Source organism: Microtus oregoni, unplaced genomic scaffold, assembly GCF_018167655.1.
Source record: "Microtus oregoni isolate MIOR12 unplaced genomic scaffold, Mior012 000079F_ref0000094, whole genome shotgun sequence".
In the NCBI taxonomy this organism is placed as follows: domain Eukaryota; kingdom Metazoa; phylum Chordata; class Mammalia; order Rodentia; family Cricetidae; genus Microtus; species Microtus oregoni.
In genome coordinates, this window is record NW_024544537.1 from 3,125,362 (window position 1) to 3,147,522 (window position 22,161).

Genomic DNA, 22,161 nt, shown 5'->3' on the forward strand with positions numbered 1-22,161 from the left:
CCAGAAGATAGTATATTCCACACTATTATCTAAATGCTTCCCAATAGGAATAACTTTCAATAGTCTTTTCTCAGTGATCAGATTTCAGTGTAATTTCAAAGGCTTTTAAACTTTTATGAGTGGGAAATGACTCAGCGGATAAAAGTGCTTGCTGTGCAAGTATGACAACCTGAGTTTAGCTCCTTTTAATCCACAAAAACTAATCACAATAATGAGCATCTGTACTTAGTTAGGGACAGGAGAATCCCCAGAGCTCTTGGGTAAGCTCTCATGGTGTATGCGGAAGGAAAACAATAAAAATCTCCTATCTCAATCAGGAAAGAAAGTTATGGCCAATGCCCAAAATAGTCCACTGACCTCAACCCCAATGCCATGTTATATACAGGACCCTATTCACATATACAAATAAATGTACTCATGTTTGTACATGTATGCACATGCATACACATAGATGCATTGCATATATACACACAAAAAGCATGTGTGTTTGTTTGTATGCATGTCTTTCGTATGTCTTCGTGTGTGTATGTGTGTGTTTTGTAATTGTGTCTGTGTTTGTGTGTGTGTGCATGTGTGTCTGTTTTGTAATTGTGTCTTCTGTGTATTATAAAGCTAATTTGGAAAGTAAGCCAAGTTTTATCTGTTCTGTTCATTGTCTAGGAATTGCATTAGTGTATGTGTATTCTCGTTCAAAGCCTGTAATATTATATAGGCTCATATTAGTTTTCAGACATTTAGAAAAATTTGTATTGAGGAAGCACCATATCTTAAATGTAGTACTTAACATCAATAAATTACCTTCATCTATTTTATAATAATTTCTATCCCTATTTACTTTAAGAGGGATGTTATAGTCACACAAGCTCAGAGCTTAGGGATTTATCTGATAAAATGTTTTAAATTATTGGATGGATAGAAAAAAGAGGCTGTCTGCTACTTTTAAGATCTAATAACACAATAATATGGAAGTTTATAGATTTTTAAGTACTCAAAGCCAGTTTAACATTTTTGATACTCCTATTTCATAATTTTCATAGTAGTCAATAAATCCTTTTGAATAAATAAAAAACACATTTTCATTTAAAACCATGACATGGCTCAATGTTTCTCTGAAGCAATAAATCATGATATACAATTCAATATCAATTTGCATTAAGGGTTTTTTGACCCTCAACAACATTGGTACTATTTCCACTTCATTCCTTTCTTATCTCATTCACATTGTCTTAAAAAGTTTATAGTTATTTTCAATTTAATTTAAAAATATTTATTTCTTTTTTATCCATAAATTAGGAATCATAAAAGCATGTCATATTTACAAATTACTCAATAAAAAGCAATGGAACATAAGAAAATTGTCTCATAATCGGGGTCAAAATGTGCTGATTAAAAAGCAGATGGAGATAAGTGTACTCAATTCCTACTTTGAAAAGAAAAGTTGGACCTTGTGCTACATGACCCTAGTGGCAACACAGACAAGGCTGAGACAAAAAGATGATTTTTTTTAGCTAGATTTGGCTGCATAACAAGATTATAATTCTAGCATTTATTGGGAAAGGAGGTATAGCAAAATAGTGGAACAAGGTAAAACAGACTATAAATAATACCTCAAAAAATCTGAACAAGAGCACAAACAGTGAAGAGGCATTACAAAATGCCTCTTCAAAAGGCCTCTTCAAAAGAAGAGGCATTACAATTAAAGCAAAAATAATAAATAAATGAGACATTAGAGAAAATCACATATGAAATACGTATTTTTAAAGGGGCACATGAAGTAAATGTTTATCTAAACTACTGAGAAGAAAGAAAAGTCAAAATTATTAATAAAGGAGGTAGGGTAGAGAGTTGGGTTGGCCTTTAAAGGGTAGGCTCACAAGCAGAAAGAACAACCATTGCTACATAAATAGTAATGACCTTAAAATTATTTGCCAACCCATGGGGTAACCTAGAATATATGAGCAGATTCCTAAAGGCGTGGCAACTTCTAAGACTAAACTACAAAAATATACAAAGTCAGAAAAAACGTAATAAAATCAAGATGTTAATCAACAACAAGCTAAGCTGGTATGGCACCAAGTTGCTAACTATCTGTTTATGCCCATACACAAAAGCTACTCTCAGTCCTGATCAGAGAAGCATCTGTTTGCAACGAAATGCAGCAAAAGCAGGAATCACGGTTGCTCAGGATACTGAGAATAAGGGAAAGTGCTCAAGCACAACAGGACATTGTCTTTTATTGCCCACTCACTGGGAAACTCCCAGTGCACTGTTGAATACTAGCAAGCCCCTGGTTATACAAACATGCTTAGTTAAACACAGTAGGTCACAAAACAAAACACAAAACCCTAAATGTGGGAGAAAGATTTCTGGGGTAGGAGTAGGAAGCAAGTAAAAGCAGCTGTGTGGGACAATCTTCAGAGTATACTGCATATGAAAGTGCCCAAAGAACAAATTTAATGCATCCGAAGAAAAAAAAAAGGACTCAACAAAAAGCCTACGGCCAGATGATCTCAGGAAATTTTTACCATACATCTAAAAATAATTAATGCTAATTTATCTTGAATTCTTCCAAAATATTTAGAATGGAAGAATGTTTCCCAGCTCATAAAACACTGATAGCAAATATTTTTTTAATTTATTTATTTATTAAGGAATTCTGCCTCCTCCCTGCCACCGCCTCCCATTTCCCTCCCCCTCCCTCGATCAAGTCCCCCTCCCTCATTTGCTCGAAGAGCAATCAGGGTTCCCTGACCTGTGGGAAGCCCAAGGACCGCCCACCTCTATCCAGGTCTCCTAAGGTGAGCATCCAAAATGCCTAGGCTACCCCAAAGCCAGTATGTGCACTAGGATCAAAAACCCACTGCGATTGTTCTTGAGTTCTCAGTATTCCTCATTGTCCGCTATGTTCATGTTCCTAGAGAAGCTAAATAAGAAGGTGAATCCAAAGACAAACACATAGGCATCCTCATGAATATTAACCTTCATCAGGCGATGAAAGGAGACAGAGACAGATACCCACATGGGAGCACCGGACAGAAATCTCAAGGTCCAAATCAGGAGCAGAAGGAGAGAGAGCACGAGCAAGAAACTCAGGACCCCGAGGGGTGCACCCACACACTGAGACAATGGGGATGTTCTATCGGGAACTCACCAAGGCCAGCTGGCCTAGGTCTGAAAAAGCATGGGATAAATCCGGATAGCAAATATTGTTAAAGACACTACAAGCAAAGTACAGACCATTATATCTGAGTAATATGTAATTTAAAATTCTCAACTACTCAGATTACTGGATGGTGAACTTAGAGTAGTAAGACATGATACCCAGCTTCCTTCTAGTTTTAAAACTGCTTGAATGTTTTCAGTATATCTACCAATATATACAGCTGGTTTTAAACCCGGCCATTCAGTCTCTGAATTATTTCCTTAGTCAGATCAAAAAGAAAAAATGCTAACTTGAATCAGACCAATGATTATTTTAATAGAAGGTGTGCCCTCTATTAAGGACTGTGTACTACCTGTTCATTATTTTTATTAAATCTTCACTTAGTTTGAGGTGGCAGTGCCCTTCATTAATGGCTGTGTACTATCTATTCATTATTTTTATTCAATCTTCACTTAGTTTGAGGTAATTTGAGTTAAAATGAGCCAATGATAAAAAAAATAACAGGGTGAAATACCTCCTCTTCTCTGTACAAAATGTATCTAAGACCCAGAAGCGTAAGACTTTGTTATAAGAAAGCATTATTATACTCTGTTTTGTGGGGCATTAAGATTTCTCCTCAACAACTTTAGAACTATAGAACTAAAAACAGCACCCTTTACATTACAGTCCTTCACATGCCACCATTAATGCATAAAACTGCCCAACTATATACAATTTATGACGATTCAAAAATTTACAAATTTTAAAACTCAGTAGTTATGAAAGTGTTTATCAACATATAAGAAAGATCATCAGTCCAGAACAATCTTACCTAACCCCTGATTTTTGAGGTAGTAATGATATGGTTGCCATTTTTAGAAACTACAATGTTCTCACATCAAAGAATATCCTTCATACAGTTCATCTAACAAAATCTGAATAATAGCTCCATAAATTATATTGAAATCAATAATAAACATGAGAAAATTGAGGCCAATAACACACAGGAAACTGTCACAAGGCTACATGACTAGAAAGTGATGAGGACTGAATATTAACCCTTTTTATTCGAATGTCATTATTTGTTCTCCCTTGCTCAACTAATAGACTTCCTTCTCGAGAACAGATGCTCCGCTAACCAAATATGAATTTAATGTGGGCTTTCAGAATTGCATGATTCTCTGCTTCTGGAGTATCAGATGCATGCCTCTGCAAACTCAGATGCATTCAGAATAATAATGAAATTCTATTCTTGAACACAAATTCCATAAAATCCTAGTGGAGTTTAACACAAACTATTAGCTTCTGATATATTTCCCATCTTTTCTGTCTCTCCATTTCCTAAAATAATGTGGGCTGACTCAGAAAATACCTTTTTCCATCTGTCCAGATGACTAAAAACATGGACAACATTTTGAGTCAGTCATTGTAGTAACTGTTTCCCCCTTTTATTTAGGCAAGGAGATATGGCATATTTTGCCCAGGAAGATATATGTGAATATATGCTGAAAGTGATTTCTGAATTCACAAATATTTTAATCATATCATATCTAATAAAGTTAAACAGCCCATTAAATTAAAAAGACAGAGAACAAACTGTGAAAATTATATGTCCACCATATCACAGAAAAGCTAGATAATTGAATATAAAAATAATTCTTAAAACTTAATAAGAAAAATGATAAAACTGGGGAAACAAAAATGTCTCAGGGAAAACAGTTACTCATTTTTTCTTGAGTGTATCTATGCTCTCAGTTCCTTTTAAAGAAGAAAAATACAAGTATTTACCAGTATATATTTACACAGTTAAGCACTTATATCAAAATACACATTCAATATATCTGTATCCTGCTATAGCAAATATGAGTGAAACTACTTCCTTCAATGTAACATTCAAATCCTAAAACTTGCCATTATTGCGAGATGAGTCATGATCACCGAGAGAATCCCAGTGCAGCTGTCGATAATATATGAAATATAGAAAGAACAAGAGACAAGGAGAAGGGGAGGCAAATAAAATGTCCGAATAGCATAAATTAAAGTGCTACAGTTTATCCTCCAGTGCCCAGAGAGCTTGATTCCATGTTTTACCAGATAAACAATATCATAGGAGGTCAAATCCCATATATAAAATGGCATTATGTTTACATATAACCTATACATATCTTCTCATACAGTACAAATATTCGCTGTTGTAAATCTTTTATAAATAGTTGTGATATCATCTGAGTAATGGAAAGATTATATGATCTTTTCAGTTACATCTGATCAGTACAGATATGTATTTTACTATGTGCTTCTGATGCAAAATTGACTTACTCCTTTAATGAAGAACCTGCATACAGGGAGACTTGAGTGTGACCACAGAATCTAGGTTTAATAAAGAACATTTTATAGACAAAGAGTGATACATTGCTGAGATTTGCCAGAAAAATCATAAAAAGTCTTAAGATAGGAGTTAGAAGACAACAAAGAAAACATGGCAGAAATGATGAAAGGAGCAACAAGAGTTGAAGGAGGAGGCCTATAAGAAAGAATCAGTTAAATGGTGCTTAGTTGGACACAAGGGTGTATGTGTTCACATGCATGTATGTGACTTAGCTTCTTAGTGACTTAGCAGATGAAATCTTAGAGCTGGACAAGTTCAGAGGTACAGATGAAGCCCTAAGAAAAATGACCCGTGGCTGTGAGGAACCAAATGATTAGATGTATATCATTCTATGATGTGTGCTTCCTTTGTAGCTTTTTGGTTTATGAATATATAACTGTTATTTTAAACTATCTAGCAGATGTATCTCAGCCTACCCCTGTACTTTATGAATATCTGCCATCTAAAAAACTTAAGAGAAAACTATTATGATTAACTTCAAGCATCCCTGTTATGAACAGATCAGTAAGTATGGGTTTAATATCCTCCCCTTTGTTATTCTACTGGTGGCTGCAATTAATACTTTTGCATTACAGATCCTTTCTATTAAGTAAATGTTTTTCTATAATATTTCTATGTGCTTTATGCATTGTATCACCACTGAAATGCTCAGTTACTTCTTATATTGCAAATGCATAAATGTTTATGTATTCTATCTGTAATAGGTATACTCTCCAAATGTTGACAGCTACTATTCATCAGACAAAGATAAGAAGCAAAGATGAGGATTTCTTTCTTTTTAGATACGTTTAAGCATCAACTTCTGTTAAAACACTAAAGCACAGATGCAATGTTGATAAGAAAATATTAAACCCTTTTTCTGTCAGATTCATGAATTTGAGAATAGGAAACATCACAGCTGATACAGACATTATGACATATGGCTTGCATCTCACCTATGTAAGTTACCAGCTGTTTGAACAAATAATATATCCTATTTAAATTTCCTTTAACTTTTGATTCTGATAAAATCAATTCATACACTTATTGTATTAGTTAGAGGAGATATATATTTGAAAGTCTTTGTAAAACTGTGAAAGTGAATTAAATAAGATAAATGCTTCCTTTGCTGTTCTGAGTCTTTTTTCACCATGCATAATTATAAAAACCTAAACAAAGTACAAATAACCTTTAGAAGACTGACTTCCTATGCTTTGTGTGGTATTGAAGAGTAAGTACAATAGTTAGGGATCCAAGGGTCTATTAATTGAATATACCTTAAGCTGTATATTATTTACAAATATAAATATGATCTTTGTAGCTCTGCAAAATAGGGGCATATTTGAATTTTTTCTACAATAATCACACTCAAAAGTAGCCTCACAGTGCCTCTAAAAGGCCATTGGTCATTTGCAGTAGATCATGCAGAAAATGACATGATGCAGAAATCAAAATAAGCTTTTCTTTACTCAGAGTAGCAGAAAGAAAGTTGAATGATTTAATGGAGTTGGGCATAATTTAATGGAGAAATGAGCTAAAGAAAGGATTGACTAGTTTTGTCTTATTATTGACTACAGGATCAATATAGAGAAAAAGAGTATGTCTCATAAAACCACAATCACTGCTGAGTCATAGCCTCACTACAATAACAAAAAGGACAAAGAAAAGACTGGGAGCAATGAAGTGCACTTTACTTGAGGACACGTCAAGATATATAAGCACACAAAAAATTGTTGAAAATGTCCTGTAGCTAAAGATTGAGAAAAGTAAGGGCACCGATACAGTGGTCATTAAAATTTAGAATGAAGATATGATTAAACTACATTGATAAAATAATGGATAGACAGATCAAAATAGGAAACCTTCCATTAGATTTCAATGATAATGGAGTTGTAAGAGAAACAGGTGTTGAAAAAGCATACAGAAAAGACACAAAAACTCCCTGAGTGTGTTATAAAAAGTCTCACTGATGGCAGAAGCTATTGAGATAAATAGGATTTGTTATGCTCCTTAAAATATCAGTAAAGCAAAGTTTACAGAAGGCAGTATGTGAAAGAACATCTATTAAACAAGGAAAGCATCATGGGGCTTTGGGGGAGAGAAGTCAGGTATCTGGTGAGTCTGCATGGAGAATTTTAGATAGAATAAGTCTCCAGGAGAGAAAACTCAATGATAAAAAGATGATTATGGATTTTTAATATACAAGATTAAGAACCAAGAATGTTTGATGAGCATGGTCACAAGAATAAGGATTGAAAGTACAGCTTTAAATAATCATTCATTTATGATAGCTAGGTAATACAATAAAAAGGCTAGAGCACTCGTATTTTCTGTTTGGTATTTTGTATTTGGAGCTTGGCCACAATGCTTCAATTCAGTAAGTTAAGCAAAACTTACAGTTTGAGACAAATATAGATAATTGAGGTTTCTGAGATATTGAGACCAGTAAAGATAATTGATGATATGGTTTCTGAATGAGAAAGTTACCTGGTCAGAACTCTCTTATAAATAAAAAGAAAATTGGTGAGATCCCAATAGAACATCCCCATTGTCTTAGTGTGTGGGTGCACCCCTCGTGGTCCTGAGTTCCTTGCTCGTGCTCCGTCTCCTTCTGCTCCTGATTTGGACCTTGAGATTTCTGTCCGGTGCTCCCATGTGGGTCTCTGTCTCTGTCTCCTTTCATCGCCTGATGAAGGTTAATATTCCTGAGGATGCCTATGTGTTTGTCTTTGGATTCACCTTATTTAGCTTCTCTAGGAACATGAATTATAGGCTCAATGTCCTTTATTTATGGCTAGAAACCAAATATGAGTGAGTACATCCCATGTTCCTCTTATTGGGTCTGGCTTACCTCACTCAGGATAGTGTTTTCTAGCTGGCCTAGGTCTGAAAAAGCATGGGATAAATCCGGACTAGCTGAACATAGCGGACAATGAGGAATACTGAGAATTCAAGAACAATTGCAGTGGGTTTTTGATCCTACTGCACGTACTGGCTTTGTGGGAGCCTAGGCAGTTTGAACGCTCACCTTATGAGACCTGGATAGAGGTGGGCAGTCCTTGGGCTTCCCACAGGTCAGGGAACCCTGATTGCTCTTCGAGCAGATGGGGGGGGGGACTTGATCGGGGGAGGGGGAGGGAAATGGGAAGCGGTTGTGGGGACGAGGCAGAAATCCTTAATAAATAAATAAATTTAAAAAATAAAAAAAAAGAAAATTGGTGCTTTCTCATATATCTCCAAATATTTGTATAAAACCTGCTGCAATTTAATCCAACTGATTTTGAGTTCACTGTAACCATGACAGATACCACCTGTAGGGTAGAGTGTGTAGGTTCTGTCCTCCAGAGACTTCAGTGAATATTTTGGTAGTGTGAAAATATACGGATTTCAAAATAACTGTGGGAAGTCAACTTCTGATGCACTTCCTTTAGAAATAGTCATGGTACAAGGAATGGGATGAGGGAAGGGAGTGGGGACTAGGGTTGGTATGGAAAATGAGAAAAGATAGGTTTTTAAAGAACTACAGAAAGAGTCACAATACATCATTGTTTGTCTCTTCAACTTATCTTTCAAAAAATCATGTGCTGATTCTTTTTTGAAAGATAAACATTAGGTTTAATTCAGCTGGTTGCATTACCGAAAGTGAAGGCACTGAGTACTTTATGACAGATTAGGTATTCAGTAATATTTAGACAAAAGTAAAGTGAACAAAATGAGCCTGCAAATTGTATGGTCATTTGCGATTATTTCATTAAGGAATCCTATCTGAGCAAGGCTTTAATGAAGTGGTAATGAGGTAAAGATCTGCTGCCAGCAAAGGCATTATAGAAAACCTAGAAAATAGAGCTCAGGAAAGTGATAATGAGGGAGAAGCGTCTTCTACCTTGGTCTTGGCTTATGTTTCTTTGTTTCAGAAAATTAGATATTTCCCTTAAATCTTGGTGGTTTCCATGGGAGTGAGTTAAATTAAAGCAATGTGAAGGGGGTTGGATGTGTGAGAGAAGAGAGGCTAAATTTAAACTGAAAGTGGCAATAAAAATAGCACTTCTCATGCCAAAGAGATCCACATAAGCCCTCAGTAACATGTGGGCTGGAATTATTATTTACTGATAAGGAAGAAACTGTAGAAGATTCTTGTTTGAAATTCTAGAATTAGTCTTTGAAATACCTGCAATGAAAACTAGATTAAAGAAGAATGTGAAACCTACTTTCTTATTTACTCATCTTTCCTCAACACTGCAAGAAACTAGCCTATGGCAGAGGGTTTATCTCTACCCCCAAAGAGATGTTTTCTTTGAGGGGACTCTTTCAGGGTATAGAATATTTAGTCTCGTCTATCAATTAATTGAAACATGGATCAATAGTTAAAAGCATATCACTATCTCGAAAAATCATTGAGCTTCCTAAAATGTTTACTTTTAAATATACCAATAGGATCAGGTTCATAATGTTAATCTATCATTCCTAGTGTAAGTTTGGTAAAAGTCACTTCATTAAGACCTTTTCAAACTGAATGAAATAAAGATTTCTTCACAAAGGCAATCCTTGAAAATTTAGAAATACTAGTGTTCTTCATTTTCATAATCTCACATATAATATAGGTCACACTTTCTTATATTTTTAGCTTTCCTATGATATTGAAAAGGTGGAAAATTACACCAAATCTGAGTTGTGTGCATGGCAATTTTTCATGCAAATATTAAAAAATTGTTTTAAAATTACATAAGATCATTTCAAGAAGCTTGAGGTTATATTTTTCTTAAGTAGAATATATTTTTATGGACTGAATATATAATGAAAATATCTACTTGGGGGAAATCTTATTTACACATAAGATATATAGGCATATAAAAAATTCCCTAAAATTTTAAGTCAATTAGCAATTTTTATTTATATGTTCAGAATTTTTAGGGTTATATACATAAGTTTTAAATGAGATTCAAATTCTTTACGGACACTAGGAGACTGTCTAAAAGAAAGTCTTGTATACAATTATATCAGGAATATAAAGTTATATTTTGAGAACTGCCTCTAGGTGAAAAATTATTTATCATCTTAGGTAGATCTCACCAAAACAGCATTTTGTGAGAGAATCTATTAGCATTAAAAATAAAACATATCTCTGGGAGGAAAAAAAGTACTGAAGGCATCACACAAGCAAAAGATAGGTTAGATCATCTTGAAAGAATTTCCCTGGTTTATCAAAGAGAGAGTAAATGCTGACAGACCTGTGAAGGAAAAGGACTCCGTGTGGAATCAGAGGTGGCAACATAAGCAGCCTGTGCGTAGGCGTAGCTCTTGAATCGAGGCTTAGGAGATGAAGAAGTTTGCTCATAGCCCTGTGCTAAACTGACTGTGATCTGTAAAGGGTTGGGGACGAAAAGGAGAAAGAAGAGGGGAAAATGTGGTAAGTAATTGGGAAGGACTGCTTTCCAAGACTCTAGAAAACAGAATAGTAAACACAAAGGGTGAGATCAAACATTTAACCTTAAACACATAAACGGTAGTAAAATCTAATACTCTCTAAGAGAAGAATTCACTGTGTTGGTCTTTCTGGAGAGCAGAAAAATCGAGAATATAATGAGTGTAGGATTTAAAATTCAGGTTCCACAGGGACATAACTCCTACAGCTGTATAGCATGACATTCTGTGCTCTGGAAAAAAATGGGTACCCAACAGCAATTTCCTCTGATCCCAAAGTAAATAAGGCCAGAATTCATCAGGTCAATAACTTGGTATGGGCTAAAGATGTTATGAGCATAAAATAGAACTAGCTAAGTAGAATGAAAAAAAATTAGACACAAGAACTTTCCATTCCTTTAGCATAATTTTGCACAAGATTTTTTAATCATTGATTTTGTTTAAGAAAATACAGTATACCTACTGTTGAGCATGATTAATAAAACCCAATTAATAGAATCCCTTTGCACTTATTTCACTGATGCAATAAACAATTGTATCATATATTGTTGATTTAACTGGCAGTAAATATGTTTTAAAATATTTTTCCATTTAAAAGGAAAAAATCAATAATAAACAACTGTTTATTCAAAAGGTTAGCACAAAATATTTTAAATGTATTTTTGAATAAAATGTTTGCCCTTTATATTCGGGATTTTTCACCTTGCCATGATTGACAGCAAACCTAATTTTAATGCATATACAAAAGTTTCTTTACTTTTATTATACACTATACAACAAAAATACAGTATATTATGTATTATAAACTGATTTAATATCAAATTACTTTTAGAAGTGCTTTTATCAGTGTTTTTTGAAAATAATGCCTTGTGTCACATGAAATTTTAAAAGGTTTATTTAATCCTTGTGTACACATGAAATGCTATGTATATATATACATATATATACATATATACTGTTATGAACATACAAAAACTCACATTATTTACATATGTGTGAATGTCATACCCAAAGCTGGACATAAAATTGGAAAGCTCTCTTACATTAGTGCTCCTGTCTTACCTCTTGAGAATAATGCATCTGGTGATGTAATTGAAAGTGTTCTTCTCTAGTAGTCACTTTTGCTGGCCTGGGCAACATTTCCACTTCCTGGATGGCTTCGATGCTCACGTGTTGAGGCAAAACTTGAAAGAGTGATGTGATGTACATTAAGATGGATTTCTTATCTGGATAAGTGGTAGCAACATCTGTAAGCACATTAACAGCACACATCAACTTTTGGTTTCTATATTTGAGACTCTGAAAGGGTAATGAACAAATCAATGTTACAGGAAGCAGACAAATTAATGAGCACTTGTTTGTCCATGAAAGTCCTCCAGAGACTAATTAGAACATGATAATCAGGCCTAAAATGCCCTTGCAATTTTACAAACCGTTGAGATGAGCACTGAAGTTCATTTCTTTTTCTTGTTCACATAAAATCTTTTTTCTATAATATTTTCTCCTAAAGAAAACTAGCCCATCTAAGTGAATAGTTTTCATTAGCTAATAAGCTATCTTAATTACATTTTCCTTTCTATGGAAAATTATCTTTTATTATAATTAAACTGGTATATTTATAATTAAATAATTATAAAAGACTTAATGCTTGAAACCTCCTAAAAATGTTTTTCTACAATAACATTATGCACAGAATGACATGTATGTGTCTTAAAGTGAGCCATGTATTTTCCCAATACAATCTAAAGTATCATCAGCCTGTGTTGTTTAGGGGTCCCCATGTGACTCCTCAGCCAAAAGCTCAACTGAATACAGTCCACTCTCACCACCAAATGTCTTATCTAGCTATAAAAGATGGCAAATTCATAATACATACCCTCCATTACTGCAAGTCATTACTAGAGTCACCCTCATAGATTCAAGGCTAATGCTAGGACAAATTGTCACTCTCTGAAAACTGCTAGCTTCATTGCTCAGGACAACATCCAAAAAGCTCATTGAATGTACAGAGGTTAAGCTGGTGCCTGCACGGAGCCTTCAGCCCTATGTCCTAGTATATTTGGTGCAGGAAGGTACTATTCAGGCTACAGAAAGGGAAGCCTAGACTCCAATCCAGTTATAAAACCCTCCACCTGCATTCTGTCCTGCCTGTAAGACTTGCTGGGCCAATGATGGCACAGAACTTGTGGGAGTGGCCAACCAATGTCTGGATTAACATGAGATCCACACTATGCCCTAAATTGCCTGGATAGTCAGGGACCAGAGTCTGGATAATCGAGAGACCTAGGGTAGAACAAAACACAATTGTCTTTTTTTTAATCAATGAAATGATTCCTAATAACATTCTGCTTTACTCATAGATTGGTGCTTTGTTCAGTTGTCAAAGAGACTTCCTCTGGCAGTAGCTGGGATCTGGTGAAGAGACCCACAGATAAACATGCATAAGGATAACCTAAATTGGAGGTCTCCATATGGTTCTTCCTCTAGGAAATTAGGGAGCCCTGCACATGAATGGGGAGGAATGATTGTAGGAGTTAGAGAGGCTAGAGGATAGCAGGAAAACGTGGACCAATGAGTCAATTAAGCAGGGCTCATATGGCCTAAGAGAGACTAAAGGGGAAACCAGAGGCCTTACAAGAGGGTTGTTACAGGACCTCTGAATATACATTATGGCGGTTGGCTTAGTGTCACTATTATGTCACTATTACACCAATGAGTCTTTCGTGATAGGCTGACTGTTATTGTAACACATAAGTTCACAGCTGGGTGAGATTGTTAATGACTTTTCTCCCATAGACGCATGCATAGCACCATATTCTATGACAAAATTATATAGTTTCCTTAGCAATAGGGTCATTACCTTCAAGTTCTGATGCTCCACTAAGAGCAATGACAATAGTTTGTATTATTTTTGAGAGGTTCTATGACCCCACAAGGCTAGTGGGACATGGTAGTAGAGGCTGCAGAAAGATTGTAAGAGCCAGAGATTAATGAGGACTATTACAAAATTATACCTTATGGATGTGAGAGGGCCATTGCACTCATGAAATCACAACAGCTTTGTTGTGAGCTATTTGATCACACTGTGTGATAATGTCTCTCTCTTTCCTAAGGTATCTTCTGATTTGTTTAATATAGATCTGAAAGGCCAATAGCTCGGCTGGAGAGGATAGACAAGACTTCTGGGAAGTAAATTGGAGGAAGAACCTGATATGGGGCATTATCCAGCTAGACACGGAGAAAATGGGACTTATGATACTGAGGAGATGTAACAAGTCCTGTGGCAGAATGTAGATTAATAGAAATGAGTTTATTTAAGTTTTACAAGCTAGTTTGGAACAAACATAAGCTAAGATCAAGCTTTCACACTTAATAACAAAGAAAAATCCATTATGTAGCTTTGGTTACTGCCATAAGACCTGTAAATGATCAAGTTAGGCAGTATTCCAGCATGGACAAAGGGGGATCTCATGATGTCCCATCTCTAGCTGAGGACCTATTCACAGTTGATGGTTCCTGGGAGAAGGAATGTCTGGTTTCTTCAGAGATGTGGCTCATGGGAGGATTCTCATGTGCCTAGAATGACCTTATACTTACTCATATCGGTATTACTTACTGGGATAGGTGATTTATTTTAAAAATAATAAGAACATATGAAGCTGGGATAGGGAAAATGTTGAGAGAAGTCAAGGAGGAGTTGGAGGAACAGAAGTAAGAAGTGGATATGACCAAATTGCATTGCACATGTACAAAAATAATAATAATTTCTAGAATTAAATTAGGAAAATAAAATTTTTAAACACAGCTATTCTGATTGTGAGTAGAAAAGGTCAGGAGTAAAATACAGTTGATTAGTATAAAAGAATACTGAGTAATTCAGTTACTTTTTTGCAAAAAATAAGAACAAAAATAAATAGATGCTGTGGGAACTCCTTCAGCCAATAGACTTTAAGATACCAGCCCCCTTTGGGCATGGTCTCATGTATTATAAAAGCAGATGAAAAGCATGTGCAGCCTTCTTGACTGCAGAATTCATTTCCAGTTACCAGCACTACCAGAGGACTACAGATCTCTACGCTTCCTGTGAGTTTATCCCCAGGTAAATAAATCTTTGTCATACTCCACTCTAGGTAATTGTGGAGCTCTTTTGTATACCAACAAACAAAAAAGTTGATAAATTATTTCAAATAAAATAATAGCAAACATAATAATAATGGGGTAAAACTGAAATTATTCTCTAAAATAACCAGAAACAATATGCAAGTGTGATTAGATAATCACACCATTTAAAAAAAAATAAAAGATAGTGCTTAAAAATCTCAGCTAGAGCATAAAGGCAAATTCATAAAGGGCATGCAAATGGAAAATGAAGAAATCGAATTATTCCTATATGCAAATCATGTGATACTTCAATCACATACCTATAAGACTCTATCCTTGATTTCTTATAAAATAGCAAAATAGCAGAATATAAGATTTTCAAATCACTTTTGATAAAGAGCAATACATTTTGAATAAAATGCAGGAAAATGGAGAGGAAGCATGGTGGGCATTGATGACTTTATAGCTACCATAACAAGTACCAAACAATAAACACCAACTTGTTGCCTCTTCGATTGTTTTCTAAGCAGTGTTTCCTAAGATGTATTTCCAAAGCAGTGGCAACCAGTCCCAACTGGAAGTATGCTAGTTGAGAGTAAATTTACCCAATAAAGCTTAGTTTTAGAATGGAACTCCATTAAGAATGGAATTAATGTCTAAGTAATCATTTTTATAATGTGAACTGAGCCTACCCCCAGTTATGAATATTGTCATAACTTCTGACCTGTAATTTCTCTTCAATACCGGGACACCTATTTGTTATGGTAGCACTTTACCCCTGAGCTGCTTGCCCAGCTCTGAAACACTCTGATTTCAAAGACTGGTTGAACAACATCATTTTTTTTCCTTATGAGAGCAAGTAATAAAGTAAGCACTCAGTTTTGTGATAGCCTAATTGTTTAGTGAAATTCAACCGATAAGATTCATTTTTACCTGTAAATTAATTAAAGAAAATTAGTTAAGAGTACAATGCATTTAAAGAAGAAATTCTGAATTTAAACCTAGACTTCTTAAAAAATACTGCTTTTCAGTGTGTGTGTGTGTGTGTTTGTGTGTGTGTGTGTGTGTGTGTGTGTGTGTGTGTAAGTCTTCAGTATCTTCTATTTCCTCGGCCATAGTCCTTGGGAATGCAAATGCAGTAATATTCAGAAAAACAGGGAATGGTCAGAAATTTAAATCAATGTTCATGTAAATTTAATGAGAAATGTAAATAAATTTTTCTAGAAAACACACTTATTTAATCACCATATTAATTCAAATGTATTAGTCCAAAAATTTAAAAATTGAGCAAGCAGTTGAGTGAGAATATTATAGAGACATTCAAATGTAGTTTTAAAGTGTACTTAATAATATAGTCATACTAGTACATTATCACATCAAGTAACATAGTTTCTAATTTATGTGGGTTTCAATAAAAATTTTAGGATGAAGACCATCCATCTAATAATATTTCAAGCTACAAACGAAGTGAGCATCCTGGTAGACTGAAAACAATCATCTACTTGATCTATCTATACATTCTAAGCTTACTATTGAACACATATTAACTATATTTTACATTGGAATAAAAGTATCTGCAAAGATCAAGTGAGAGGTAACAAACAAAGTTTGATAAATTTAATCTTCCCTGTGTCTGCACCCTTGAAAAGTCAATGTAAGTGAGTTTGGAATAAAATTGGTGCCTTCAAAAACTGCTATTCCTGTCTTGGGCGGTCAAATTCTGGAAAGTCTGATTAGCCAGCTGCCAAGCATAACCTTGAAATACATCTGGGAAATCTAAAGAAATGTCCGGACCATCCAAATCAAAGGCCAGTCTTATTCTCAGAGAAAAGCAGAAATTAAAATACTGTATTTTAATGCACATCACATGTAGACGCAGGATTTTAATGACGGCATATGCATAAAAGCGCATGTGTCAGCTTTCTTTTTAACAGATACTTTTATTTATTAAATTAGGGTACACCATCAAGATACCATCATAAGAATAAATTTGAAGATTTTTTCAGTGAGTTTATATAAGGAAAAAAATGAAAAAAACAAGAAAATAATTAGTCCAGTATTCAAAAGAGAAGAGGAATGGATGAACTAGGAAGAGTGTATGGTCATAACCTGAACAGTCAGATAATCTTAATGCAAAACTATAAGGATATATATGCTAGAACGGGTGGCTGCAAAAGTAACCATTTATGTGGATATGAAATACTAAAGAATCTACTAAAAAAGTTAACTAGCCAATTATTGGAAGTTTCCAAATGAGTAGATGTGATATTTTGTTTTAGGAGATGTGATACTTGTTAGTGCTGTAACTAGTATAGCTTGTCTGAAGATCAGAGTGTTGAGCTAGACACATTAGTTAGCCAAAGAGGCCAGGAAGTGATGGCACACACCTTTTATTCCAGCACTCAAAAGAGGAGGAAGACAGATCTCTCTCAGTTCAAGGCCACCCTGGGCTACAAGAGACTGGATCTAAACATGGAGCAGAGCTCACACCTTAGATCCTATCCTAGCACTTGGGATTATACATCTTTAATCCCAGCATTAGGGAAGTAAAGACAAAAGTGAAATGGTTGGGGAGGGGAGAGAGAAATGTAAGGCAGGAGGAGACAGGCATTCAGAGCATTCATTCTGAAGTTTTGTAAAGATGGTATTCAGTTTGAGGCTTCCTAGAGACAGGATCTTGCCCCATCTTGTTTGAGGATTCGGTAGAGATTAAGAAGCCACTTTAATGGCTGCTACTCTGCTTCTCTGATCTTTCAGCTTTCACCCTCAATATTTGACTCTGTGTTTTCATTATTAACACTAATTAGGATTACGCTACAAATAGATCTTTGACTTTAAGTGGTATGACTTCTAAATGGTAGAACTGATAGGTTGTAGACAACATTAGAACATTAAGTAAAGCACTAAGAAATTCAATTCTTTTCACTTTTAATATTTTACATGTACACGTACACTCCAGATTTGTGTCTTTTCCATTTTCAAATTACTATGTGACAATATACAACAAAATGAAAATAAATAACCTATGCAGGTCCTTTAATTTTAAATTCTTTAGCATTCTGAAAGAAATGTTTGCTTTCGCCAGGCTAATTGATCCATTTTTCGCAGTTTGTTCGTTGATTCTCTTAGGTGCATCTATCCTCTAATAACAATGCTTCTCATTAGAGGAATATAAAGTGTAGTAGTGGAAATAATTTGCATTGATGAAGATGATTCTGTTTCCTAATAACATCAATAAAAATAAAACATTGCCTTTTGTTTACTGATGAAGATTCAATCATTTTATGTTTTAAACATGTAATTATTCTTTTCAATATGCTCATGATACAGCTAGGAAAAAATATCACCACAATCCTACTACATATAGAAAAAGCACAGTGGTTTCTTAATAACAAAGACAGGAAGGAAATGTATGTACTTAAAAGATTCTGCATTTTATTGATTGTGTCCATGTGTGTGCACACGTGTATGTTTCACGTCAGTATATATAAGGAAGTCAGAGGACAGCTTAATGGAGTTGATCCTCACTTTAAACCATGTGGGTAACAGAGATTGAATTCAGGTTATTACGCCTGGTGGCAAGAACTCTGCCCTCTTATCTCGCTGACTTTGCAGAAGACTCTGGTATACTACAAACTATTTAGGCATTCTGACCACTTGTCAAAAACAAACCCATTCTGCAAATCGTTAATAGATGAGAACAATGTTAGTATGAGGCATTTAATTTTACAAATAATGATATCCAGACATGATTTGATTATGAAAAGTGTTCTATTAAAATATGAGAAAATGCATTCATCGAATTACATCGTAGGAGGTTAGATCATGAATGGTGAGAATAGGGATATGAGTAAATAAATGAGTACAGAGATAATTCTTCTTTCTTCCTCCTCTTTTCCTTAATGTTCCCTGAGCATTAGCAAGAAGGCAGCTGTCACTTCAATGTGGTAGAGAAATGGAGAAGAGAGACAGAGTGTTCCCTGTGCTGTGGAGAGAAGAGGAGGATCTGAAGACATGGCAGCAATAAGGAATAGGCTGATATGGGTGATCTAAACTGCCAAATGGGGCTATGTGATGTCCAGGTCTGTGCTGGCACTGAGGGTCATAACTGGGTCCATAGCCCTACCACAGCTGGAGTCTTGGTTGATGTCCATGGCTAGTGTTATCACCAAAGGCCATTTGGATGTCCGTGGTCTGGGTCCCCACCTGAGGCCATGTTGATGGCTGAGGGTCATTGTTCATGCAGGAAACATATTAATCTGAGCAGCCTGTGCTACCACCTGGGGCTACGTTGGCCTCTAGGGCAAGATGCCACTAAAGGCCAAGTCTGGATTCATGGCCTTATTGTAGCCTGGCTCTGTGTTAATGCCCTTGACTCATGTTGCTACCAAAGATCTTGTGGATGCCAAGGATGTGGGCCATGTTGGTTCCTGGAGCCAAACTGTCACTGCGAGCACACTGCTCTGAGTGGTCTGCACTGCCAGCCAGGGCCATGGTGATATTCAGACCCAAAGTAATACCAAGAGCCATGTCAATGTTCATGGTCTTACCACAGTCAGGGTCTGTGTTGATGTCCAAGACCGGTGTAAACTTGGGAGTGTGGGAGGGCATGGTAGAGCTTGCTACAGTGACCTGGGCACCAGACAGCTTGTCCTGCCCCTTGTTAGATGCCTCAATGGGAGAGGTACAGCCCCCTCCTTGGAGAACTGACCACACTGATGTGGATGTGGGAGAGCTAGAACCAACCCTTGATGGCATAGAGAGTGGGAACTGGTTTCCCACTTCTAAATAGCAGCGGCAGAAAAACTGGCCCTGGCCCTTACCTGAAGAGCCAATCCTGGTGGAGCTGTGGACTGACCAACACAGCTATCACCCAGGCTCATATTCAGGGCTTTGAGTTGGCCCACCCTAATATCTACCCCATCTACTACCTGCTGGAATATATAAAGGGACTGGTCCTGTGGAACCATAGCCACACAATTTCCATGGATCTGGACAATATAAGGAGATCTGAGAGAAGTTTTGGTGAGGGTCCAGTATTGATGGTATACCATAAGCCAGAAACAATGGACCAGTTTAAGAACTCACTGCAATGAACATTTGCAAGCAAAGTCGTTTGAGCAAAAGTATATACTGTGGTAACCACAGCTCCAAAGGACATTACAAAAAATGAATATGTGATGGAGAGGCAGGAAAGATGGAGGAGCAAAGAGGTTTTTGTTTGTTTGGTTGGTTGTGTTTTGGGGTTTTAATTATTTTTTTTCCTTTTATTTTTGGGGCAAGACTACAAGGGTGGAGGGTGGACATAAAAGAAATGGGAAATAAGTGGTGTGGCGGTGTATCATGTGTAATTCCCAAAGAATCAATAAAAATTCAGTTAATATAAATAAAATTTTAAAAAGAATAAAATGCACAAACTTTAGTAGTCTATAAAAAGAAATATAACTTATATAACAACCAAACAAAGACATGCCATTTAGGACAGAACATTAAAAGGCTGCTGTGGGATAATGCTTTTGTACACTGTAAAGATTTATTAATTTTATTGGTTTAATAAAATTTGGATTGACCAGTATCCAAGAAGGAAGTAAGGGCAGGGCAAGTAGACTAAGAGAATTCTGGGAAGAAAAAACATTTTCAGTTACAAGTCAGATGCAGAGGAAACAAGATGAGACTGCCTCAATGAGAAAAGGTACCAAGCCATGTATCTAAACATAGACAAGAATTAAGGGTGAATTTAAGTCATAAGAGCTAGTAAGTAATAAGCCTGAACAAGAGGTTTATAACTAATATAAGGCTCTGAGTGTTTCTTTGGGACTAAACAGCTACAGACTAAGCAGGACAGGAACTTCCTTCTAGAACAGTCTGTTTTCTGTACATGACATGACTATTGACTGTAGCCATGAAACAACAGCTGCTGAGTTTACCTGCACAATATCAAGTCAACACAAATTACAGCATAGATAGGGAAGGAAACATATGGCCCCACCCCTAACTCATGAGCTACTGGATGGTAACAACTACTAGGAGAGGTTACCATTCTTTGAGGATATGGCCACTGATGGTATTCCCATGCTAACTGGACTTCTGGAGGAGAGATTATAAGGAAGTATATTAAAAAAACATAATTTATTGTATATGTATATGAGTTTCTAATACACATTCTCAAAGAAAATAGTAAACTATTCTAGTAGAATGCTAAGTTGCAAATATGTAATATTTATAATAATAACATATAAGTGTACATACTTCAGTTATCATTGTTGTATATACAAATGACATAAAACTTTTGATCTAATTGTATTTTCACTTTCTTCTATTTCATAATATAGACTATTGACTTCCACAAATGTTCTGTTTTAGCTGGATTCCTTTTTTCCTTAAATAGGAAAGAAAGTTACACCTTGTTAATTACATATATCATTAGAACAAATAATGCACAGGAACCAATTAGAGAAACATCAATTAGAAATTTTAATCCAAATGGATGTTACAGTTTTCATAAACTATCTTTAAATAGGAAAATACTTCAACAAACAACTACCTTTCATAAACAAACTATGTAAATGACATGTTGTGTCTATAAATTTTCAACTCAACAATAATTAAAATATTGTATGTTTACAAGTTATCCTTTGAGCGCATTCCTTTCTGAATTACGTTTAAATATTTTCAGCTACTTCAAGACAGCATTTCACTACATATCATCTAAAACTAGAACAATAGGAACAGCATTGTTCTGACAATTAGAAGCTGGTCAGTGCTGGACACTATTGCTAAGGAAACATTTCTACTTTCTTCTAATTCTCTATGCCTACCTATTGTAGGAAGAACATTGAAAAAAGAAGTATTTTGACTTAGTGACATTTAACTTTGATTCCTTAATTGTCACCTGCTGTTTTTGTACTTTGTTTTTGACCTAACCAAATTTACTATTTTTTTTCTTTTTTTTTCACACTGATAGTTTTTTTTTATTTAAATTTATTTATTTATTAAGGATTTCTGCCTCGTCCCCACAACCGCTTCCCATTTCCCTCCCCCTCCTCCAATCAAGTCCCCCTCCCTCATCTGCTCGAAGAGCAATCAGGGTTCCCTGACCTGTGGGAAGCCCAAGGACTGCCCACCTCTA

General features: G+C 35.5%; 1 protein-coding gene across 1 annotated transcript in view; it reads right to left on the reverse strand.

Annotated features, from left to right (window-relative positions):
• Dmd (dystrophin) overlaps positions 1-22,161 on the reverse strand; it is a 1,759,261-nt gene that overhangs the window by 1,532,855 nt on the left and 204,245 nt on the right. The window contains exons 4-5 of the mRNA XM_041642825.1: positions 11,994-12,178; positions 10,739-10,870 (exon numbers count right to left, since the gene is read on the reverse strand). Coding sequence (XP_041498759.1) covers positions 10,739-10,870; positions 11,994-12,178 — 317 coding nt within the window. The remainder of the gene's footprint in view (positions 1-10,738; positions 10,871-11,993; positions 12,179-22,161) is intronic.